This window comes from Syngnathus acus, chromosome 10 (genome assembly GCF_901709675.1).
Source record: "Syngnathus acus chromosome 10, fSynAcu1.2, whole genome shotgun sequence".
Lineage (NCBI taxonomy): Eukaryota > Metazoa > Chordata > Actinopteri > Syngnathiformes > Syngnathidae > Syngnathus > Syngnathus acus.
This window is the reverse complement of record NC_051095.1, coordinates 10,140,781-10,166,955: the sequence shown is the minus strand read 5'-3', so window position 1 is coordinate 10,166,955 and position 26,175 is coordinate 10,140,781. Positions and strand designations below refer to the sequence as shown.

At 40.5% G+C, this 26,175-nt stretch overlaps 2 protein-coding genes across 3 annotated transcripts in view; one reads left to right on the top strand and one right to left on the bottom strand.

Annotated features, from left to right (window-relative positions):
• Positions 1-8,961: 8,961 nt before the first annotated feature.
• qdpra (quinoid dihydropteridine reductase a) lies at positions 8,962-15,388 on the bottom strand. Its single transcript, XM_037262122.1, has 7 exons — positions 15,202-15,388; positions 14,992-15,084; positions 14,309-14,405; positions 13,072-13,212; positions 11,837-11,945; positions 10,187-10,270; positions 8,962-9,313 (listed from the first exon to the last, which is right to left on the bottom strand). Exons 1-7 carry the CDS (start codon positions 15,283-15,285, stop codon positions 9,211-9,213), a joined length of 711 nt encoding a protein of 236 aa, XP_037118017.1. The 5' UTR covers positions 15,286-15,388; the 3' UTR covers positions 8,962-9,210.
• Positions 15,389-18,556: 3,168 nt separating this feature from the next.
• fstl5 (follistatin-like 5) overlaps positions 18,557-26,175 on the top strand; it is a 75,219-nt gene continuing 67,600 nt past the window's right edge. The window contains exons 1-2 of one of the 2 annotated variants that reach the window (XM_037261534.1): positions 18,557-18,642; positions 23,783-23,978. The gene's annotated coding sequence lies outside the window, so the exon portion shown is untranslated. Of the gene's footprint in view, positions 18,643-23,782; positions 24,178-26,175 lie in introns of both variants that reach the window. The other variant, XM_037261533.1, reaches the window with a different exon arrangement.

The window sequence follows — 26,175 nt, the reverse complement described above, 5'->3', positions numbered from 1 at the left end:
TTTAATATTAATTTATTAATCATTAGGTATTTCTTATTCATTATAGTTTATACTTCTTGTATGTATTTAATATTTTAAATATTTATCTTATATGTGATTTATTTTTTCAAATATAGTATGCATTTATTATGGCAATTTATAATTCATCATATGTATCTTATATCCATTTTATTATTTATTGTAGATTTAAATATTTGTTCTATTTGTAACATTATTTGTAACGCTTTATATCTATTATTTTTTTCATCAATATTTATACAACATTTTATATTTATATCACGGACTAACAATGCTGTAGCAAAAAGTGATGCCACTGGCGACCATCTTACGTAGCCATTCATTAAGCGCGCCTAACTTCAATTCTCCGTAAAGTTTTCTTGTACTTATTTTCTGTCTCCATGGCGCAAATGCCAGTGGGTGGGGCATGGTTGTTTCAATAAACCTGGGAGAAGTGCTGCATGCACATTTCATGGGTAAGAATGGGATTATGAATGTTCTCTTATAAGGTATATCTCGTATTATAGTTATTTTCTGGGGCCTATGTGTTTAAATATCGTATTGTTTTGTTATATAACTATTTAGAAAATGTTTTTTTCGGAAGAATCCTGCACCAATGGCTGGTGAGTCTTTAAAATGCGCATTGAGCGCTAATTGTCGGCGAACGTCTGCTAAACTGTATTGATTTCAGATCAGTCATGGGTTTATTAATGAGGCAACTCGGGCCAAAATCACTGCTTGCCAAATTTTGTACCCAAACCGTTCCCACCCCTAAAATGCAATGCAAACGCATCTCAACAGCTCAATTCTTGATTCTGTGTTTGATTAGATTGATTTATTGGATTGAGGTACACTGAAAAATTGATGTCTTTTTCTTTTTTGGGGGGAAAGGAGAGCAGATAAACATGCAAACTAATAAGAAACCCTCAGTCATGCCTATTCAATAATTCAGCACATTTACATACTATTATTGGCATATCTCATTACCGCAGCGCGAGGCACACTTATATATTCCAAAATTGTATTAGTCGGGTGGCGGCTTGCATAAATTAACATGGCTAATCAAGGACAAAAGTGATTCCCAGATATTCTCTCATTAGGAACGCAAGAGGGAAGCTGGCTTTGACTTAAACGTGTGATTGGGAAGTCTACATAGGTCAAGTTTTAATACGCATTAGGATCAACTTAAAGATCAACTCATGATATTATTATGATGTGACTGAAAATACAATGAATGCTTTTACAGACTGTGAGCTTAATTGTTCTTCTATGGTCTGCCACCTATGTAAATAGTAGCCAGCCCCAAGTTACCGTCATCCATTGAAAATAAGTGTAATGTTTACACAGGTATAAAGTCAGATTTTTCTCAATTAAAAAAGGCTCAACCTTATTAGAAATAAATGGTTTAATCTTTAGCAAATAAAACTTAAAGACTATGTAATGCTACGTTGTTTTAATAAAAAAAATAGCTGCTATTTTACATGAATAGTTGTTTCAGAGAATAATATTGCTACACAAATAGAGAAAATTATCTTATTGGAAAAAAATCTCATAAAATACGGTATAAATCTTTTGTTGTTGTTAAACAAAAGTGGCATTGTTACAAAAACAATATTTATTGAAAAAAGTAGTAATATTATGGAACAAAGTAGAATTTCTTTTGAAAGAAAAAAGATTGCCGTAAGAGAATAAAATCATTATGTCACAAATAAAAATTGCAATATTCTGACAGTTTTCATTTACGAGATACATACTACCTTCTCACAAAACAAAAGCCGCATCTGCAAAATGTCACATATTTTAGATGCATAACAAAAATACATGTAGGCGGCCATGTTTCTAAAGGGCCAACGCTGATGTTTTAATCCATGTTGAACCAGTGCATGCATATCCTTTTAGTGACCCAGGATGTAAATGAGGAACACGTGTGTGTGTGTGGGCGGCCGGTGTGTGTGGGTAGGGTGGGGTAAAGTGGGGGATGGAGGGGGTGTGTGTGCGGGTAATGTTTTGGGAGATGGTTTCCACAGCGACCAGAGTCTTAATAAGGGAACCCCATTGTCTGTTTTATGGTTTGGGGCCTCATTTTTTTAAACGGGCGTTGTACACAGACAGCCGTATTGATTGACAGGAGAGCGAAAGACAGACAGGAGGACAGATGTGCTGCAGCGGAGAAGTGCATGCGTGTGCGTAATCTGTCCTAAGAGGCGACTGCGCCGCTCTCAAGAGGATTAACTTGGTCAGATCCTGTTGACTGTATGGAAAGTCTCTATTTGGAAACAGAGTTGATTTCGCCTATTGTTACATAGACTACCCCCTCCCCATACAACCCCCCCAGCACTGACCTGGATTTGACTGGCTACTGCCCGCCGCAGTTTCCGCCCACACTGGCTCTGAGGCTCAGGTTGTTGTGTCTTTTTGCTGAGATGGGGGGAAAAATACCAGCAAGACTACAGACAACATTCTGTAACAACACTGGAATACACTGAAAGCAGAAGTGGGCCGTGTACAATAATTACTGAGATTTATGGAAATATTTAGGATACATCTGTATTTTTACACATAAGTAGACAATGCGACCCGGCATTTGGGGCAAAAGCGGTAGTACCCCACTAGATTTTGGTAATGGCACTCTCTCTCTCTCTCTCTCTCTCTCTCTCTCTCTCTCTCTCTCTCTCTCTCTCTCTCTCTCTCTCTCACACACACTCTCTCTCTCTCTCGCTCGCATTGAAATAAGACTGAAAAAGTGGGGGTCGTCTTACATTCGGGGTCTAGACATTATACCCATTCACAACGCTAGATGGCGCCAAATATCTTTAAAGCGAATGCTGAACTTAACTCCCCAGGCCAAAGCGAACCCCTGTCACGAAGAATAAAAATAAAAATAGCAGTAGCAGTTTGCATTATTTTATTGCAATGTTTTTCCTTATTCAGATTTGTTTCAAGAGTACAGTTACAGTTAGACTTCACTTTGATGGTTAATGCAGTTATTGCAATTTTGTTTTTTTTTTTCACAGTAAATTGGTTTATTTACATTTCAAAAACCAGAAGCTATTCGTTTACAAATGTGAATACACTTTAGTTTACATATTTAAATGGTCAGATATTAAGATGTGATTGACAGATTTTGCATGATTTGAATGAGGCAAAATAACATGCTTTTTCTCTTGAATATATTGTTATAATCATTTGTTTCAGACGCACTGTAATTATTTTCTGTATAAAAATTAAATCTGGTATTCGAAAAGTCTTTTTCCAAACTTGAGTCTTGAAAAAGAGGGGATCGTCTTATAATCAGGGGCGTCTTATATTTGGGCCAATACGGTATGTACACACACACATATACACACATATATACTCATGTATCGTATATATACATTACTAACAAGAGACTAACAAGGGACTAACAAGAGAAAACATCATGAAAATAATCGTTTCGTTATAAGAAAAAAAGTGAGTGTGTGTGTGTGTGTGCGTGTGTGTTTGTGTGTAGAGGTTTTTTGTAAATTTGTAATTTGTAAGCGAAAAAGCCAAGAATTTTACAAGAAATATGTGGCTTTTTTTTTTTTAGAAAAGTTACGCATATTCATTTTTGGGGAGTAAAGGGTTTGAATTTTACAATAATGTCATTGAATTTTTTTAGAAAAAGTCAGACTTTTACAAGCAGTGATATTTAGAAGTAGTACAAAGTTGTTAAGTTGCAAGAAAAAGGTGCAACATTTCCTGAAAAGAACTATTTTTTCCTAAAAGAAAAGCTATCAACTTGACAGAAAAAAAATATGTTTTAGGGGGAAAACAACATTACATGACTGTTTTCTACTAAAGATGTGCTTGGTAAGAAAATCCCAGTCATTTCCTCAACTCACAATTTTACCAAATTTTACAAATCTCCTGAACCACCAGACTGACCTTTTGCTTCTTGTTGTGCGTGTGCTTTAGCAAGAAATGCTGTGCATGCTTTGCGAGGCGCTCTTAACAAGAGGGAACAAGAAGCTGATAGATTTCTTTCTCTCTTTTCACACGGGTCAGATGTGATTAGGTGGGTCGTATGTGATGTCCTCCCCCCTCCTCCCAACACTGCCGTTTAGCCCCCACTCTCCTTCCCCCCTTGCCACGATATAACGAGTCCATTATGGTTCCCTTCCTCCTTTCTCTTGGACCTGGACTAAGAAAGTATAAGAACGCTGCGAGGAGGAGAAGCTGGTCGGGGGCCGAGGAGTAAGGTCATGTATAGTGCCCATAGCCTGAGGCCCATTGGGGGTGTGGGGGGGTGGGGGTCTTCCAAGCTGGCTTACTCCTGGCTGATGTAGCGAGGTCATGAAGAAAAGGGCGATAATTCCAACTTTTTCCATTGTTTTTTGTACCCTACTGTTTAAGCTGTAGCATTCAATTGGAAACAATTCAAATAAGTCATTGAGAGGCAACTGAGATGTGGTTGCACAAGTGTGCACACCCTCTTAGCCAGTAGGAATTAGGGCTTGACTCAAGATGTACCCTTTGACATAGCAGTCAATATTAGCACAAATTGAGCGTGGTTTGTCGTTAAACGTGGTTGCTTTAGTTTTGAAGAAAATGGATTACTATCTACAAACTGCTGCTTGTTGAGAAGTGAATTGAAGTCACTACCATTAGACTTGTATCTACAAGTCTTGCGAAGCAAAAACAATCGGTCGAACGGTGGGTCCTATCTTGAAAAACTCTCAAGGTACCACTTTCCAAGAGGCCACAAGACGGGAGCAAAGGAATACTTTTGTTTGAATGAAGCGCTTAAACTCACTTCAGTAAACCCTTGGCATCAAGATCTGAAGAAACACAACAAATAGGTAAGTTCAAACAAAGAGCAGGGAAAAAATATGAAATTATTTTAATAAAGGCAAATAAAGCCTTTACCCATCTGCAGTTGAGTAACCAAACGCCCCTTTGCCATCTTTTGTTTGAAGCAGTGCCATTGCGCACACACAGCTGCGAGTGACACAAATAAGTATTTAAAAAATATATATTTTCTAGTAGAGTAAAACCTTTGGTTGCATTCATGAAGACGCCCAGCAAGCACCAAAGGGCGAGGTTGAGGGGCTCCTCCTCCTCCTCAGCACATTATTTATTCATTCACATGGATTCTCTCTCGCACTCCACATCTCATGCTGCCTTGAACTTGAGAGACTCCCAACCTGATGTTGCCTTTCTCGGAGAAGGGGAGTCGAAGGGGGGGTTGGGGGAACATATTCAACATCCACACCGACCTTGCACTGCCAGTCGCTGGCTTCAGGGCCGCTTAATTAAATCACAAACTTATCACTCGAATTTTTAATTACGTTGCCGCCACGGCATGGCTACAGTACACTTGACTTGAGGCTTTTGTGCCATCTGGAGGTCAATAAGAGTATTAACTACCCCCCCCCCCCCCCCCCCCCACACACACACGCACACACAAAAAAATGCAAACAATACTGTATATAGTAGCCAAAGGACACTGATTAAAAGGCGTGTCCCAATACCTTAGTCCATATGGTGTACAGTACTTGAGTAAACTTCTTTTTATAGGAACTTTTTATTTACTCAACTACAGATGGTCGCAAGGGTTGATCACGCATTATGAATTATTTCCATGAATTCTTTCATTTAGAAGGAATCGTGTAAATATATAAATTAAAGACATTTTCTAGCCACCCACCCACCCATCCACCCATCCATCCACCCATCCATCCATCCATCCATCCATCCATCCATCCATCCATCCATCCATCCATCCATCCATCCATCCATCCATCCATCCATCCACCCACCCATCCACCCATCCATCCATCCATCCATCCACCCACCCACCCATCCATCCATCCATCCATCCATCCATCCATCCATCCATCCATCCATCCATCCATCCATCCATCCATCCCATCCATCCATCCATCCATCCATCCATCCATCCATCCATCCATCCATCCATAAATAGATAGTTTTTACAGTAGAATAATATTAATTTTCTACAGCAAATGCTTTCATTACTTTGGGCGCCATGCTGCCCTTAGAATAATGTATTACACTATGATCATATCCATGTATAACATATTTAACATACTATATTTGTGACCTGCCATCTTTTTCTGTCTTTTGGGAGGCTGGGTGGGTTTGTGCACAAAAGGCCCTAAGCACAACAATAGCAATAAGCCATGGTTTCATATTTTGAGACTGACTCTTGTTGACCAATAATCAGTTCCCCACAATCAATAGTCTTCTTAGGGGGGAGGCTAAATATTCTCATTAACTTCCAATCAAGCATGGGGCAAAACCGGTTGTCATTTTTTATGTTGAAGCAGTGTTTACAGAAGCAAATGTTGTAATCTAGTGTGTTACTTGTAGTTTAACTTTCAAAACAAAGTAATCTGAAAAGTATGTTATTTTATATAGCAAGAATGCAACATACATTTCCATGCTAAGTGTGGCAATGCTGATCGCCGAACATCACTGTCATATTTTCCTTAATATGTTTGCTTGCAATGCTTTGATTGAGACTATGTTGAGTTGACCACAACAAGAAAAACAGCATAGAAGAAGAGGAAGACTGCCAGGAAGCCAAGAGGCAGGTGGGGGTTCCTGGGCTTTTTTTTTTTTTTGGGGTGGGGGGGGTGACTTACTCTCACGCAACACATGTGGCGTCTGGTCCTCAGGAGGCAGAGAGGTCCTTCCCCTGCAAGCTCAGGTTACACACGAACCGCCACCGCCGAGGAATAACCACAACCATCTGGCCTCACCTCGATGGCTTCCACATGTAGGGCACCTCCTTGTCATGCACGCACGCACACACACACATACACAAAACATCATTTGACACAAATGGGCACATGTAAAAAGCACAAATGACCATTGAAGAAGTCCTTAACATTTCTTACATTTTGGAAGGCTTTTCAGAGCAAGCAGCAATATGTCAAACTTTTTGCTGCTTTGTGCAAAGGCGGCTTGATACAGAAATAACCGTCGCTTGTGCTGTATGTGGGATAATGGAATGTACACAGAAAGTTTGTGTGCGTGTATGTTTTTCAACTTCAAAGTTACAGTGGACCCCCGCTATTCGGGGCTGGGGGGGTACAGATGGGGTCAGCCTACGAAAACCAAAAATCTGGGTGTAATTGACAAGCAGTGAAATGTATTTGGATAAAAAAAATGCTGTGATACTTGGAGTTGGGCACCTGCGGATTCGCATATAATCGCAATAATTTTAAGGACAACATTTTTCTTTGGGGGACTTAGATGTTTGTATCTTCATGGAAAATGCATATTGACTGCATTTCTCGATTTTTTTGCGAGCTTTAATGCTTTTTGAGAATAGAATAACTCCAGTGCCTCTGTAACCAACACCTCCAGTCTCGCCACATTGATTGGAGTCTAGGTTGGCTGACTCCAATTAGTACTTGGGGAAGTCGGCCGTTCTTAGGCGTTCACATACTATTTCCACCTTGCACATGGTGGGTCCAATAAGAACCTAAAATTATCCGTTTCAGGAGCCTGTATATTTATGTGACTTCAAAAAAATGAGATCATATTTTATGAGCAATTTATGCAGAAATCTAGGTAATTACATAGGGTCCACACAACTCTTCTAGGAACCGTATGCTGATTGGTTGCATCATATGTGCGGAAATCATTGCCAGATCAGAGCTGACGAAGAAACAATGCAAACATAGGAACAACAACGCACCCAGTGCCAGGTGTATTCACATATATGCACACACGATGGAAGGTTTTAATCAACAAATACACCTCAGGGAAATGGCTGGGGGGAGGCAGGGCCATTTGTTTTGGGGGTTCTAGTGGTTGACGCACACAATGAATTACAAGTGGGCCGCCCAAAACTGAGAGCCTCGACCCCCCCGGTGCCAATAATGCTAAGTGTGAAGCGCAATCTCCCATATATACTTTCATGGAAGAGCCTGATGAAAACGGGTCACATTCATATTTTCTCATGTTGACGTTTTGTTTTGACTTTGTGCATTGTTTCATTAGGACAATAATAAAAACAAAAAATGGGCACAGATCAGATTTCAAGGTAACATGATATGGTCAATGTGTTTTAGTAACAGTCGTTGCCTTATTTTTGAGTTATATTTACAAATAAAAAATGATGAGTTACCTTAAAATGTAAACAAAAGGGGACTTTCTCCAAGTTTTGTATATTATTGTCATTTGCTTTTTCTCCTTTTTTGAAGAGGAAAAACACCACTTTTGGACGCAGCGCTGGCTCATTATTTAATCCAATTGGTGTTACTTATTTGACCTTTGAGCGCACAGCATCCCCTTCCACACAGACACCACACTGCCATAAAATCCCAGGGTCAAATTCATCGCCCCACCATTCCGTGTCTGTGACATACAGGCAGAACTGACTCACTGGGTGCAGCAGCAAGGCATCATGGGAGTAGGCGCTCACGCCTGTGAATGATCCCGCCACCTCGAATAAATACATATCAGCTTCTCCAGGGAGCCGGGCCCCGCTTTTGCTTCTTCCTATTAATCCTCAGCGGCGGTGATTTATCGCGGCGAGCTTGTCAACAGCCACGCGTGCGCTCCCACGGCAGGCAGCCTGAGGAACAGCAGAGTTTAACACTGCGCCTGTTTATGAGCATTCGCCTCCCTACTCTGCTGCTGCTGAATATACGATCTGCTGTTGTGCACACAAGTGAAAACAGGCCCGTTGGAATAATCTATTGGCCAGGCAATGGATGCAAGCGAGCATTTGCATTCGCCAAGGTGAGAGGGAGGCGAGCTCAGAGCAGTGTGTAAATTATTTTTATGCCCAAGCACATAGCCGTGCATGTGGGCGTGACTCTTGTCAAACACTGCCATCTGGTGGATGCTACGTTTTATTAAGTTGTTGGGTTCCTAAAAATGTGCTGTATGACACCAATTAAATAAGTGGCTCTCATTATGTGCACTTAATGTTTTGGCCCATCATGTTTTCACACCAAAACCCACCTTTGAATATCACAATGGTTCTTTTATTATGATATATTTTTTTAATCACGTTTTTGACAGGCAGCCATTGCCTAACAGCAATAGTAACATACACAGGTAGATGGCGCTGTTATCCTTCATCTAACACTGACCTCTTTACCCCTCCCCCTTTTCTTTCAGACCATCATCTCCTGATCGTCCTCTCTATCCTTATCTTCCATTCTCCCTCGATGACAATGTCGCCACTGCTGCGGTCCGTCTGCCCGTCCTCTATGGCGCCGCCACGGCCTCAGTTTTACCGCCGGAGGTGAGCAGCTGCATGAGGCTGCCAGACGCCGGCCTGTCGACGTCCGTGGCCCACTTGAAGAATGTTCTGAAGCGGGGGAAAGACGTGAGAAAAGGTTAAACCATGGCCGCAAACACCAACAGTGGATTTTGTATCATGGTGAAACCTCCACACACATTCATAGGGACCAGTGGGGTTGTGAAACATTTATTCCCCATGGGAGGTAATGGAAATCTATAATAACTAGCATTATAAACTCTCATATATGCTTAAAAATAAGTCACTGTCACTGTAATATATCATCGATGAGAATACATAACCAATGTTTAAATTGATTCCTTTTGATTTTAGCACTTTTAGATTATTTCCAAGCCCCATGTAAAACTCACAACTGGACATTATTGCTGTTCTTGAGAAATGATCATGACAGGAGGCTTAATGCAAACTCTTTCAGAGCGGACAAACGCACCATGTGAGAAATTATGACACGTTCATCACATGCAAGGTCATCGTGCTAATAAAAAAAAAAAAAAAAAAAAAAAAAAAAAAAAGATAGAATGCTTGAAACGATCGCCATCACTTTTCATTTCCCCCGCCGGGCGGATTCTTTTCTATTATCGACCCTCATCCAATTTCAATCTAATCCCCCCGATAATCCCATGAGGTTTTTCACAGGTCTGGGATCTGTCTAAATGCATCTGTATTTGTTCTCATTTCAAAATAACTCCTAGGAAATTATGTCATTGTGTTAAAAAAGAATCAAGAAAAATGAAAAATTGTTAACATAAAACCTTAATTAACGTTCTCACTGTATCTTAAATCATATTTTAATTTACTCGACCTTCGTACATGTGTAAAAAAGGAGGTTAAACACTACAGAATAAAATTTCTACTGTACCATAATTAATAGATATTTATAATGAGTGATAGGTTAGTGGTATTATAATAACTCATACTCACTCTGCAACGTATTCCAGAGGTGTCCATGTGCCAAAATCAGCATCTGGCATGAACTTCCTGTTCATGGGCGTATCCAAGGTAACCCTATTGTGAAACGGAGGCAGATGACAATCAGGAGCTGGGCGAGTGTCTGGGTCTGACTCAAAGCATCATCATGTGCAAATACAAATGTTAGAAAACATGTCTGGTGGAGAAAAAGTATGAAAACAGACAAAGAAATACAAACAAAAATAATTTAATATTTGAAAAAATATATTCTGAAATGAATACATTCGTCAAATGTTTTTAATTGGCAAAAACTATAAAACAAATGAATGTTTTAAAATTTGAATTTAGCTTCCCCGCCCAATAATAATAATACTATAATAGGTGAGCTTTATTTAGGTTTAATTAGAGGCACTGTAGTTTGTGGCAGGTTAGCTGACTGGAATTTAAAATGAGTTGAAATGTTGTCAAGAGGCAAAACCGCACACCCCTGTTGAAATGCAGTCGTTTTGTGACATAAAAAATAAGACTAAGATAAATCATTGCAACACACGGTCCACCATTGTGACCTGACATGCTTAACTCATTTGAAATAAAAAAACACAAATGAAATCCTTAGTCGTACCCAGGGATGTTGGCTGCGTTCAGTTCTAACCTATCACTAAGAGGCAACCCCAATATCAGAAATCTCTTTCTATACAACTCACACAATAATGAGACAAAAAGAATATATCTCAGTCAATCAAAATTGAGCAATATCACCTTTGTAGTGGTAGAATTGGGGATCACTTGAGGACTGCAATGTGCAGGTGTGCCTAATGTTGTGGCCATAGAGGAACAGAAAAAGCTGCCGCACAAGAAACCACATGCTTGCCTTACAATGCCAGGAGGCATCGGTCATGTGATCGAATGTTGGCGCGTGGGGGTGAAAAGTGGCAGACATGCAAGTCATTGGGCTAATGCAAAACACGTGTGACAGCTCCCCCTTAGCATGCTGCCGCTGCGGTGGAAGGTGCAACCAAATGCAAGATAGATAGAAGATAAGGAAAAAAAAAAAAGATTCTAGATTGCCATGATGGTGCAACAGGACACAACCATTCAGCTAAAACAGGCCCACCAGAGATCTGCCATTTGCGTCCTAATTTATGATGATTGTCTGCTGCTTATCTTCGCTTCGCTGCTTATCTGTCCGTCTGTGACGCATGTACAACATGGCTAATCACAGCACAGCACAGCACAGCATTTGCAAAGACAGACGTCTTTGCAAATGTTCAAATAAAAGAAAGAAAATGGCGTGTTCATTTAATGCCATAAAAATACATTTGAGTTATGTTTAATTAATATCATATACTTTTCAAGATTATATGATCTGAATTTGACACCATTATGGAATAATACCAGTAGAACATTGTGAGAAGTTCAACTTCATCTATATTAGGGACTGTTTCCATGCCTTGGTAGTTGCTGCTTTTTTTTTTTTGGTTAACAGATTTTAAGTGTGTTCCACAGTTAACAAATTAGGTTGACACACCTAGGTTAGGTTGACAAGGGGGTGCAGAGGCTACGAGCTCGACAGCCTCTATTTGTTTGGTAAGTCAATGATAATTAAGTGTAAAACACAAGGTTGGCACGACAACCTGCGAAACATAGCAATTGAGGACTTACGGCAAAATGGCCACAGCAGCAGCGCCGGAAGGCATCCCGCTGTTTTTGCCTGCCAGACTCCGACATAGCTGGTGCACAGCGGCCTTGGCCATCCCGTAGCCCATCATGCCTTGGGGTCAACAAAGGAAATAGGTGGGGGGGGACAAAAGTAGCTGGATGAGAATGTTTTCTAGCTGCAGCATGCGGCTGCACTAAAGTAGTGGCTTTCCAAAGAATTCCAAGAATTCCCGTCTGGCACGGTCACGCCAATAAAGAATGGACCAATGAGAACGAGGGGAGTTTTCCTCCATGCGCCTTACCAACGTGAAGCCAAGCTAGAACGGATGCAACGGACTTGAGGTCACCCTGGGAGCACGGACTTCTGCTACTATCAGACAGGGTGCAGATTCAATCTCCTTGCTTTATTGACGATGACCTAATGAGCTCGTTTGTTTTTACAGTACAATCTGTTTTAATGGCCAATAGTGTAATGGTGTCCAATGTGTCACTAAAGCGACAGGGGAGTCTGGTTGGCAGAGTGCAGAAAAGTATTAGACTACAGAATACATATTTTTAAAATCAATCTTACTTTTCAGACGCTATGCAAATAATGTCGTCGAGGCTAGGAGAATTTATCTTCAACTCTGAGGGTTAATCATTAATGTGTATTTTATCAATAATTTCAATGCTATATTAATTACATTATTTTAGTTTTACACTTAACATTATACTCAGAGTAACTATAGTTCTCTATCGGGTAACTTGATTTGTCTTAATTGCTATAATTGTGCCTTTTCCTGAAAATAATTTCTTTTGGCTATATTATTCATGTGTACAATCTTTCAATAACTTCAGTTCAAAAGTTCAAAAGATTATTCTATACATTCCAAAAGTTTGCAGCAGTCTCCCCACATGAACTCCAGCCTGCTACTTTCTAAATATTGACTCGGCCTCCCTTTGCCAGTGATCGAAGCGAAGCGATTGGGTCGTGGCCAGGTCAGCGTGCCGGCTGATGGACAAACGGGCGTATCAGAGCATCGACTTTCTGTTTACGAAGCAAGGAATTGCCCATTTCTTCTCCCTTGCTCAGATCCATTTTATCGGCACATCTTCTGATAGGAGAGTCGATTCCCTACAGTGCTTTCTATTATACGCATCATCTGTATTGACAGGCCGGGGGACAACACGCACAGATCAATAGACTCACGTGGATGAGAATGGGTAAACACACACAAACACACAAAAGTAGACCTCACCTCCGGTTCCTGACAGAGCGGCTTTGGCCCCTGCCAAAGTTAACAGACCTCCTGGCTTCAGGTGCACGGCCGCCAGGTGGCTGGAGATGGTGGAGGTCCACACACTCTGTTTCCACATTAGATCTGTGTTTTTGTACATGTCTGAAGTGGGAAAGACAAAAAAAAAAAACAAATATGATGCCGTCATAACAGACACACAATATCTCAAAGGTGTGTCCAAGGGAAATGTTTGTATTTTAGAAGCGCGGTCCCAGGAAGATGGAAGAAATATCCGCCGACACCGGTTTCATTGATGGAAATTGGGTCAACATGTCTATTCTAATAGCACATGCAATACAATAAAACTTTATTTATATGCCACATTTCACAACAGAAGTAGCTGTTTTACACATAACATAATGGTTCAACACAAAGACAGTGAAAACGTGCACAAAAAAGTCTGAAGACCCAAGGCCCGAAATTCAAAGTTGGCCATTTTGATTTAAAGTAACCATTTTGGGGTGATTTCCGTGGGCTCATACTTTGCCAAATTACTATGAGGTAATTCATCCAAATGAGTCACAATTGTAAGAAACAATCCAGGACAGACGTGTGAAGCTAAATTTCCAAGCTTTTTAAGCCTATGCCAGCAAATATAGGTGGGAAATGTCACCAAAGTTTGATGAGCACTTCCACTATTTGCCAGGAAAAAATACATTGCTGTTTGCAAACGCATGTCGTAGTCAGACACGCTCGTTCACGTGAGCGCGGAGCGGCATTTAGAAAATATACGGTGGAGTGGACCTCCTGCAAGGGAGTGCATGCGTCAATGTTTCTTTATGTTCTGATGTCAAAGACTCAATGTAAACAGTAACATGTGGAACAGGTGGAGCCCAAAAAAAAAAAAAAAATGTAGAACAGGCACGCCTTGGCTAGTGCTAGGTTACCAGTAGATCTTCCTGGTGGCGCCTGTAATTCTACAACAAGGTGAAATTTTGCAAAAAAAAGGGTTTTGATATATTAGTAGGGCGCCCAGAGGACGGTTGTTGTCGTTGCCAGCCCATGTCAGAGCTTATTTAAAAGTCTTTTTGGGTCTCCATAGTGCTTGCCCACCCGTCAAGTGTGATTAATTTGCAGTAATTCTTGACCCGAATTCATCACAGATTTGTTTTTAAGACACCTAGGATCCACATTTAATTCTGGAGAAATGTCATAGTACTTTAACATGTACTAAAATTCACTAAAATTCTCCTCTTACCTTTGGAACTGCAGTTTCCTCCTGCCCATCCACCGGCGACGCACAAAATGGCGTCCACCTTCTGCTCTCCAAGCAGGCGCGCCACATCTGATGTGACCTAAGAATAAATCAGTGTTCTATTTTTTTAATCTGTTGAGACATCAAAAACACATTATGCTCTCCAGGGCTAGACAGGGGGAGATTAGTAACTTTTTTTTTTTTTAGTAAATCTGTGTCAGCTGATGACGCTGGGTCACAAGGCATCTTATCAACAAAGGATGTTTTTCAAAGCAGTGAATTCACTGTTTGACTTGTTCACAAGCGAATGTTAGCAGTAATGGACATTACTACTTATTCTAGTTGTATATACTGTACTACTATTCATTATGAACAATTGAGGGGTTGCCTTTTTGCTGTATTTCACCAAACAAATAGCCTGATCAGGCGAGTTAAAAAAAACAAAAAAAAAAACACAAGCACGCTCTTCACATGAACGCAACAAACGACCACAAAAAATACATACATTCTCCAGGTAACTTGAACGCAACGCCTGCCGGTCACTCAAACGCGACCACGACAGCTCGACTCCCCCACACAAACTAATAGGCTATTTACGATTAATTCAATATTTTCCGTAGAAGTGTATGAAATGTATAGATGTATAAACTAAAAGAATCGTCTCTTCGCTGTCTGTCATCACCCACCTGGCCAGCCTGCTCGCAGAAGGACTCTGTCAACTTGACAATGACGTTTTCGTTAGCGTCCTCGTTAGCACCCATGTCGATATTGGCAACCCACTAAGTTAGAAGAGGGGAAAACGTTTACAAATTTATTTGAAGTCGGTGAACCTGCGGCTAGCTGTATAGTTAGCCGAGTTAGCGTGTTCCGCTAGCAACTCATTCACTGGCACTCACCCATCCTTTGGATTTGAAATGCTGGACACACTTGGAGCCCAGCGCGCCTCTCCCACCGTAAACTATCACTTTATTAGCAGCCATGCGTCTACCTGGTGGAGTAGCCAAGGAGTGCGCCGGGGGAGAGGCAGGCAGCTGGCGAAGAGGGAAAGCAGAAAGAGGAAAGGAGGCGGCTCCCTTGGACGGCAACAGGTTGGTGGAGCAGAATTGAGGATGCGTTCATGACACACTGTTACTTTTGCTTTCGTACGCTTTACGATTACCGTGTATGCACGCACGAGTGGTTTTATGTCAATTATAGTAATCAAATGATAAGGTTACCGGTGCTTAACTGTTGCCGAGTAGCAATCCAGAAAGATCAAGAAGTAGTTTAAAGATACCACCTCGGGAAAAGGACGTAAAATAACATATCTCCCAAACTGCCTTGGCCACACTACGCGTGACCTCCTGGATGGTAATTTTTATGCTAAAGAGCCCTTTACACTGGAAACAAAGTCACAGAAAATGAATATTTTGTTGCTGTTTTCAACCCCGTTGATGTTGCGTTAGGATAGTGGATCTTTGATACATGCATTAAAAACCCATCCATCCATCCATCCATCCATTCTTAACATTGCTCATCCTGTTGTCCAGGGTTGGGAAGGGTGGGGGGGTGCTGGAGCCTATCCTAGCTCACTACGGGCGGAAAACATTCAAATGTATTATATATAAAAAAAAACATCGAATATATTAAGAGCATTTACTACTAATTAGGAAGTGTGCAGTTTTATGTAGCCCACATGATGAAAAATTGTTGCCCCTGAAAAGAGGTACAGATTAATTATCAAGCGATGATTCGAGTAGATATCATTTACTTGAGTGGTACCAAGTAGCAATTCAACAAAATAAAGTGGTTTGTAAAATAGTTTGCCTCAATAAAAGAATTGGGTTGTTTTCTCCTCCAGAACAGATGAGCACTAAGTAGGTGTGTTCAATCCAGAAACGAGACACTCATTAATGCAAGTCTGCTGGCTGCACCTGAAGGAGGCGCAGGGACATGGGTGACACGGGTGACACGTTGACACCCAGCCTGTCAACAAACATGAAGTTCGCCTTGCTGCCGCCCACAACAGGAACCCCAAGTTTGCATTAATGAAGACAGCGGCAGACTGCTTGTTATGCCCCTGGTCGTAGGAGTGGTGACACCTGTCGCAACATTAGGTACACTTGCAGTGTAATGAGATCCATCACAAGACCGCTGTCAAAAAAAGATCAGTCTTTTGTTTGTTACTATGGCTTTACAGCATTGGTGTCAAATTCATTTTCTTCGCATGACACATATGGTAGTTATGTTTTTTTCTTTTTCAGAGGGCCATATGAAAAACATACAGTATCGGTGATAGAAAGGTTTTGATTCATTTTTAGTAAATACGGAGCTGATATTAGCAATAGCAAGATCTGATATAGGTCTGATGCTAGGTAAACACGGAGAGGACCGTGTTTAATTGTGGATAGTTCTCCCAATACTTTTTTCCATGTCATACATGTGACATAGCTTTAAATGGATTTTTTCTTTGCAGCTCTTTAAATGGGTTAACCTTAGTGAACACTAGATGTCCTCATGGGTCTTTACTAAAAGTCTTTGCCAGTAGGAAAAGCAAAGTCCTGAACACGTCAAACAAGCAGGTTTAATGTGGGCTCAAGCGACAAGATTAATTGTTATGCATAATATATCAGGACCCTATTAAATCAGCATCATTTTAAAAGAGTTATTTTAAAGGATTAATTTGGGGCATTCGTTGATTTCACAACACAATTTCACAGCCTGATCATGCCAATAATTAGAAATACTGTACCGGTAGTGTAGATGTTTGAAAATGATTAGTATTTAAGTGATGCTGTAACAAATTATTAAGTAGAAATGATGAATAAGCACATAATAGTTTGGGTTATGGTTTTATTTTAATTTGGGCAAATTTCAAACATCTTCCTGATTTTTTTGTTGTGTTTCTACATATTTAAGTTGATGAATTGTGACTTATGTCTGTAATGTGGAAAAAGCGTTGGCGAATAAGTTACATTTCCTTGATAAAATCAAAAATAGATACAGCTGCTCCAAAGATGATGTCAGACATGGGGGTCTAGAACAGCAATGCCTTCTGGATAGACAACCCTGCCCCAAAATTTGTCAGAAGTGTGATTCAAACACAAACACACCATTTGAAATTGATTCGGATTGATTCAAAAACCAATGACACCACAACGATCACACCCATAAACTGGTGTTAGAGGTGTCTTTCAAATCCATCAACGTCTTTGGCAGAGATACAAAACCATGGCTTCAATTTACTGTCAGAAGCGAAATTTGAAACCAATAACATCTTTGGCATAAATCCGGGAGCAATAGATACGTACATTCCGTAAGAAAAAAAAAAAAATACTGGTCCGTACATTAATTTTCAAAAATACTTTTCTGAGTCACTTTAAATCTGAGTCATCCTTGAATCATCAGTCTCACTTTGAGTGAACAAGTGGTTTGATTGGCTCATGATGGTCATATAGTTGTCCTGAATATAGATGGGTCCAGTCTGCAACCAATATGAGGACGCACGCACATATTTGATCTGTAACAGCGAATGGCCACATATAAGACCTTGAATAGGTCAAGACCGCAGACCACCATTTGAATATACCCAGGACTATGCCCCTGACCCAAATAGGGATTTGAAACCACTGACTTTAGCATAGACTACAACCCAACCCAGTATTTCTGTCAGAAGTGGGACTCAAAACCCAGCAACACCTTCGGTAAAGATTACGGCCCTACAAATATGAGTGAACGTGAGCCTGTTTCGATTAGTAAGCCGCTCCCCAAGGTGTTGGTCACAGGAGGGTGCCATTGTGATTAAATGGAGATTGGCGGGAAGTTGCAGGTAGAATAGAATAGATCTTTATTGTCATTGTCACACATGTATCAGCAGCATCTGCGCGGGTGACTATTGGGGTCTTGCTTTTTCCTGCGTGTGCAAAGAAACAATAGAAAAAAAAACTAATTTGCAAAGGATCAAGAATTGGAATTGTTCCACGTTCCCGTGAGGCGGCACCCCTGATCCCGGAGAGAAAGTAATGTATATGCCTTAACACAGCCTGGTGAATAAAATAAAATAAAATAAAATAAAAACAATGCGCTAACTCTAAAGACCCTCACTCTAACCAGTCTGACTCCGAACCCCTACCCTTTGAAAATGCTTCACTCACACATGTAATGAAGGATCAGAGAGAAAGTGAGTGAGATGCTGAAAGACAACGAAAAGTTTGCTGACATGTTTTAAAGGCTTCTTTGACTTTTGAGGTTTTTTTCTTTTCTTTCTTCAGAAAGCGTTTGCTCAACTCTGTCGAGGCAGGTTGGCAGTGGGACGACTGATCCTCGGTATTAGAAATAGAAAGAAAGACATTTTTCTGGTAAGACAATGTTCCATCTTCAAATATATGTTGAAAAAAACCTTGACATTTTCAAGTATAAACAAAAAATATCTGATGCAATAAGTGCTGAATGCTTGTTTTATTTCTCCTATTGTTGTCCTATTAAACCAAATGCCAGTATGTAAATAGAACAAATGATACTGCCGACAATCTTTGATGGTTGACCGTGAAGCTTTATACAAATTCTGCTTTTATCCTGGATAGTTTTCAACAACTCTTAGCACCTTCACCTTGAATTCTAACTTGTTGTAATATGTAACTTGAACACAAACTCAACACAAACTAGAGCTGCAAGTGGCTATAAAAGGGTCCTAACAATTCTAGTCACTTTGGGGTACTGGCAAATTGGTGCAGGCACAAAGGACAATAACCCTCTAAAATAGAAAAGGTTTTGCCAGGCCTGATGTGTGTGCAAAGTTTGATGAGTTTTCGCCCAGTTTTTCTTTGCAGACAGCACGTCGCCACGGCAACAGCGTGTGGCACTATAGAAAGGATTCTGTAAGTTTTCACCTCAAACATATTTAGACGAAACACCCGAGTTTAAGATGGTTGGAAAAGTTTTCTAGAAGGAGTTTGCTCAAATATGACCTTTCTAAAAGGCCCCAAATGATTCCAAAGTCAACCTCCCAAAGTACCCATATATTAACCACCCTAACCACTCCAACCCATCGCCCCAACCTTCACAGACCTTAATCATAACTATTCTGGTCTTCTCCAAAGCCAAATAGTTCGACACTATTGGCAGTTTCATGGTATAAAAGATAATGTAACCTAATGCTCTGAGTTCTCACTGGAGTTGTGTTGTCTTATGTTCTTTTGTTGTTACACATCAACATGACTTTCCAGTTCAGGAATTATGGGACTATATTAGTTTAAAAATGGGCATCCCAATATCTCACCCTGACCTGCATCATCAAGACATTTCTTCTCTGTCACACGTCTAAATGTCAATATTTACACAACACTCTCTGAAAACAACATTAGCACAACCTGCGCCAGCCCACCGGGGATGCTAATACAAACGGGATGAGGCTTGTCATCACGCAGTCATTTGCTATGAGAGATAACCCCCGCCCTCAGACCCCCCGCTGAGGCAAAGTCCGTGCCGAAGCTGCCATGTTCGTTTGCTTTGCATAATGAGATCTGATGGCAATATGGACAGAATGCAGGCATGCATATCAATGCTAGTTGGAAAGGGCCGCTGAGACGGCTCTCCAGTGCCGGGGATAACCCATATGTGTCACCATTAGCTCTCAGATGTGCAAGCATTAACGATATTAGTTTAAAAAATATAAATAAAATACATAATTACAATATGCTGTACAAATATAACTCTAGCACTAACCCTGATCGTAACGACCGCAACGGTAATTTAACGCAACCTTAATCCGAAAGTCTCCAATAACAAGCCAAACTCGAATCCTAAAAAGCCTCACCACATTTCAATCGATTTCTTAATTCTGTACACCCATTCATAATCCTACAAGGGGTGTAACAAAAAACAATTTGAATTGGAAAGTCGGGTTTGATTTGACAAATCCAAACATTACATTTTCAAATCATTGCACCCTTTAATCGTATCTTGTATTGAGAATCGTATCGAATCATCTTTTGTGGGATTGCAGATGCAAATTCTACCCCTTCAACTCACAGCTACTTTAAGATCATTGTAATCTGAACAACCCTAACTTTATCCCTAACCACCCATCTTTAATTCTATTCATCCTAACCGGTCTTCCCCAACTACCATGTCTAATGAATAAAATCCATTTATTATTTTCTTTATTTGACTTTATGTTCCAGTACTTTGAATGCAACTGTGGTTGTTTTTAAAGTGCTCCATTAATAAAGTTGAGTTGAATTGAGTTAGGTAGCTAGCTACGCCCACATCCCACACATGCATCTTAACATCAAGAGTACCATCAGAAATTTCATGCTAATGTCCACAGCACCTTAATCATTATCCAGTGCCAACGCTACACTTTGCAGAGCTCATTAAATTTTCACCCCCTGTTGACTTTTTTTTTCAAAATAACCCTCATCGTGTCTTTTACGTCAAAGCAAAGTTTCTCTTTGGGTTTGTTTCTCTCCCGCTGTGATCAGTCCAAGTACACTCCCTTCGGGAAACACCGTCCTGTATGACTAAGCGCACTTGACAAGGTTACAGTGCTCATTTTTCCAACATGGATCAGCGTTGAAGTGCGTTGTGCTTTTGTCCTTCTGGAAGAAGTTTTTGATCGCAGTCAGGGGTAGCTCAGCTGTTCACTTTTAATCACAGCAAAGTTTAATCAAAAAATAGTCAGCTTCATTCTTTAGTGTGTGCTGGCCTACGTATATCTGTGAAGCTTTTCACTCAAATTTCAATCCCTATTTGGAAACCGTAAACCTGTCTCTGAGTCTTACCTTGATAGGCCAACTTTGGAAATTACTGTTATATATATAAATCTTTATTTTGTACCATAACCATGATCCAGGTTTATACCCTTTATTTGAAACCCCAACCCTTGTTTGAAACACTAACCCTTTCTTTAAATTCTTCTTGAAACCCAATTTCTGAATGATTTAAAGGCTGACCCATATTTGGAACCTCAACTCAGATTTAAGACCTGATTTACAAAGCCTAACCCTGTTTTGATACTCTACTTTGGAAACCATAACTAATATGAGACCCTTTTCACTGTTTAAAACCTTAATCTATGCATGAAACACGTTTTTAAACACGTAAACAGAAGGTTTCAACACCTAACTTAAAACCCAAACCCTGCCTTGAAACCCAACTTCAAAAGGCTAATCTTGACTCAGAAACCTATCTTGAAACCCTACTTTGAAACTCTAACCCTGCATGAAAACCTTAATCCTGAAACCCTTAGATAGGCTGAAAATAGCTCATTTAAAATCTTAATCCTTCCTTGAAGCCCTAATTCTAGAGTTACACCCTGACCTACGACCCCAACTTTGTCCTGAGATGCTCCTAGAAAGCCTTCCTCTGCCTTGAAACCAAAACCCCTTTCTTGAAACGCTAACCTTGCCACAGCAGGCTTGGAATGCTAATTTGTGTAATGACTTTGGCACGCATGTTAAGTGAAAAGCAGTGTGTGCCATTGCAGCCAAGTTTCGTTTTCAGTACTTTGTGGCATGAATGTAGTGGTGCTTGATATGAGAGCACAGACAAAGGCTTTCAGATCAATGACTGCTGCATTATGGATGCCCTGGTGAGTTATTCCATTAGTGCTGACTTCTCACTCGTCCACAAAGAAGGAAACACTCTTAAATGCAAAATACTCAGCCGCATTGGAACATTTCAGTGGAGGAAACCAAAGTATATTTAGAGACACACCAAAGAGCTGAGGTTGAAAGTCACAACAGCTGAAAACGTAACCCTTTCTTGAAACCATAACCTGACGTTCTAATCCTGTCTTCAAATCCTAATTTGAATTTCGCGATTTCAATCTGAAATGTGTTTACTTTGAAACCTTGGCAATGAAACCTTAATTTGAAACCCTAAAGCTTTCTTGAGACCATAATTTAAAATCCCACCTTGACGCACTTACTCTGGTTTAGAACTCTACACTTGTTTTGAAACCTTCCTTTGACACCATAGCTTGAAACCCGGACTTTGTCTTGAAACCCTTTCTTGGACCCCCAATCTGGTGTAAAATCATGCTTTGAACCCGTATCTGGAAAACATAACCTTGTTTAGAAACAAACACTTCAAACTCGAATCCTGTCATGAAACCCTAATTTGAAATCATACGTTAAAGCGTAATCCGGTCTTCAGATTCTACATGTCTTGAAATCCTAGTTTGAAATCATACGTTAAAACCTAATCCGGTTTTCAGATTCTACAAATCCTAGTTTGACATAAACACCCTATCTTGAATCTATGATCAAAACCATGATTTCTTTCTTCAAATCCTTACATTGAATTTAGCCTATCTTGAATCCTTAAACTTGCCTTGAAACATGAATTTAGTCTTAAAACTAACCAGATACAAAACCCCAATTTAAAACCTTACCTTTCACCCCTACTCTGTTTTAAAATCCTAATCCTGGTTATGATGAACCCGGGATTGGCTCGATCCTTTTTGGAACCAGCTCTGACTTAACTCTTCCACCCAATTTGGGTTAGATTTGACCCAGCAGTTTTAACAGAACCCTGTCTTGAAACAACCTTCTTGAAACACTATGGATTTAAATCCTAATAAAAGGTGACACGCAAGACTCTTCAACACTCACCTACACACACGCATGCACGCACTTACACACACGCACACACTAAATGTCAGCGTCAACTTTGCATAACATCTCCTCCAATTAGCATTCGGTACATTAATGCTTCACTTGATGAATTGGCAACGTGTGACATGTACTTGCCGTTGGTTTATAAGCCCAGATGCCACCGCGCCATCTTCTTCACACGTGCACGGAATGTCAAGGGAGCTTCTTCTCCTGTTCCTCCTCTTCCGTGTTTGTCCTACATCAGCTGCATTCATTTGTGACGAAGCGCATACAACAATAGCCAGTCTGTCAGCCACTTGTTTTCTACATAAGTGAATTTTAAGACGTTTTTCTTTGGACTTTATTCTCATCGCATTGAATTTTTCCACTACATCACAGATATCAAACTTAAGGCCCAGGAGCCAGATCTGGCCCACTGTAGCATTATTAAAATCTGAACAACATTTTTAATTTGGCATGTGTAATAAATATTAACATTGAGATTTTGCAATATTCTTGTGACCCTTTTTACAGTAATTGGAGCAATAATTGACAAACGATTATGTCTGATTTCAAAATTAGCAGTACATCACTTCGTTGTGTATATGGAACAATACGAGACGATTAAACATTTATTTAGTGTCGCCGTCATAAAAGCCCTCTGGGGGAAGCCGTAACTACAAAGTGGCCCGCAATAGATGTGTTCGATACCCCTGTGCTAACATTTTTAGTGTGAGCCTGCCTATTCTTATTCTCACTGGCTCAATTTGTAGACACAATTTACTATTTTGCGTGCACTTCACATTTATTTTGTGGCTACAATCTAATTCATTTCAAGTCATGTTTGGGGCTGTGTGATTTTCAGCCAATAATCCAACTGTTTCATTTCTCTCTCTCGCAGCATCCCGCTCAAGGACAGTTTGCCTGATCCGCTTGTGTCGCCTACTCCGGATTGGCTCCTGTTCCCCTCATCCCTCCCTTCCTCCCTCTCCCCGCGTGACTCGGCGCAAACTCGCCGGTGGGGGTGTGCACGCGAGCGGAGGTGAGCTCGCCGTCTCCCTATTTGCTGGGGCACACGCGAGCAGTGCGCGGCCAAGGTGAGATCACACAACCGTGCTGCTTCTCGTTGGGAGCTGTCCATCCACTACTACGCTACACGGATCTCCGTTACACCGCACTGTTACTGGGAATTACCGGTTGGATTGTTGCAAGCGCTCACTTGCATTTCTTTTTGAATTTTGCGCGTGTGGATTATTTTTTTTTTTAAATTCTCCACGCGTGGATACACACACACAGGTAAAGACATTTTTTTGTTGTTGTTTTTTTTACTAGTTTGCAGTCTCAGAAGTGAGTTATATCTGTGTCAAATAATCAGACACGTCTGATATATGTGGAACCTCTGCCTTCATTTATCAACCAAATACTTTGTACGTGTCTGTGTGTGATGGTGATGGTGGGGGTGGGTAGGGGCTATAATCCTTGAGTGACACCGTTTTGGCGCACAGGAATTAAGACTTTTGTTTTTTTCTTGTTTGGGGGGGGGGGGTTAATATGTCTTCTGTGTGTGTTTGTGTCAGTGCGTGTGCGCATACATGCACATGAGTGTGTTTTAAGGGGTCACTTGATTGTTTTGATGATGTCGCTCTGGGAGTGTTTTAATCATTGCAGCAGATGGTAGTTGAAGTCTGTGTGTGTGTGTGTGTGTGTGTGTGTGTGTGTGTGTGTGTGTGTGTGTGTGTGTGTGTGTGTGTGTGTGTGTGTGTGTGTGTGTGTGTGTGTGTGCGTGTGTGTGTGTGTATGTGTGTGTGTCTGTGTGTGTGTGTGTGGTTTAAAGCAGATTAATTTCTCATAGACAACATAAACCCTGAGTCCTACTGGGGTCATAATGAACTATATACTGTGGTGCCTGGAGATATAAGATTAATTTGGTTCGTGACTATGCTTGTAACATAAAAATTCAGATCTCAAATCATCTTTTCCTATTGAATTGAATAGAGATGTTATTAATCTGTTTCGGTATCAAGTTTATTCTCAGTTAATTCGAAGTACTTTAAATGGTGGCAGGTATGTGCTTACTCCCATATATTTTGTATGCAGTATATACTGTCTCTAAAATTGGAACCCTGTCATTTAACAGAGTTATGTAAATATTTTATTTTCACGGTAAAGCATGTGAAACAGGCAGTCACTGTCAATCGCAATGCAGTATAGTAGTGTGGTAGGTCTAAGTGTAAAACTAATACTATTGCAATCATAACATTATGAATTATTAACACGGTGCCTATATACATATGGGAAACAAATTCCACAAGTGATTCTAGTAATTAACTTTGAGAGAATTGTTACAGAGTTAGTATAGTTAGCGTCCGCTATTTGGCACAGTAGTTTATCACGCCCCTTGTTGCATTTCCACACACATCTGGCATTTGATGGCGCATGTTTGAGCAGCAGCGAATAGCAATTGATGACCTACCCAACCTCATCTTTTAAGCCTTCTTACATCTGCCAAAACAAAAAAAACAAAAAAAAAGAGCCCCGACATGGAGCAGAAGTTCACCCATCCTTAACATGGAAAACGCGCCTTGTTCGGCCGTCTCTATTAAACAAGCTTTTGACAATAACAATCCAACAATCCACTCAGAGTTCCATCTTGGCGTGGCGTGAGGAAGGTCACGCTTCAGAAATTCGTTTGAAGACAAAAAGCCTCAGACTAGGTTTGATCCTCCAAACAAGAGTGAGCAGGAAATACAATCTAAAAACATAACAGTGAGAGCAGTGCTAGTTATGAGTGCACAGTAAACATGCTAAAGAGCACAACACTTCATTCTGCTTTTTTGTTTGCCTCCAGAAGCAAATGTACAAACGTTTATTCACATTTAGAGCATTTTGGCTAGTCTTTCAAGAGTCACAGAATATTTTGTTCTGTGGCATTGGCAATGTAAGCAACAAATCTACTATAAGGAAGTTTATATTTCTTGTCTTTAGTAATCAGCAATAACATAGGTCTCTGCTTTTGAGCGATCCCGTCCTATTAATACAATATTTACATGCTAATTATCCAATTAAAGATGTTTGATGATCTTCTGGTGAGCTCAGTGTCCAGGTAAAAGGACTGAAGGGACAATTCTTCCAGCAAGTAGTGTGTAAACACAACTCGGTGGGCCTATTAAAAAGTGTACAAAGTTGCACCACTGGAGTCGTTTCAGATGTAATGAGTGCAGCGTTGCCTCCCTTATGAGCGCGCGTGCCAATGCTGGCAGCACGGGCAGGCAAATGTGTGCATTTTGCCAATCC

Bases quoted from the DNA above. Each gene is read 5' to 3' on its own strand.
- qdpra (XM_037262122.1), bottom strand. From the start codon at position 15,285: ATGGCTGCTAATAAAGTGATAGTTTACGGTGGGAGAGGCGCGCTGGGC. The intron at 15,085-15,201 runs GTGAGTGCCAGT...CTTCTAACTTAG, and splicing joins ATTTCAAATCCAAAGGATGG to TGGGTTGCCAATATCGACAT. The intron at 11,946-13,071 runs GTGAGGTCTACT...GTTGACCCCAAG, and splicing joins CGCTCTGTCAGGAACCGGAG to GCATGATGGGCTACGGGATG.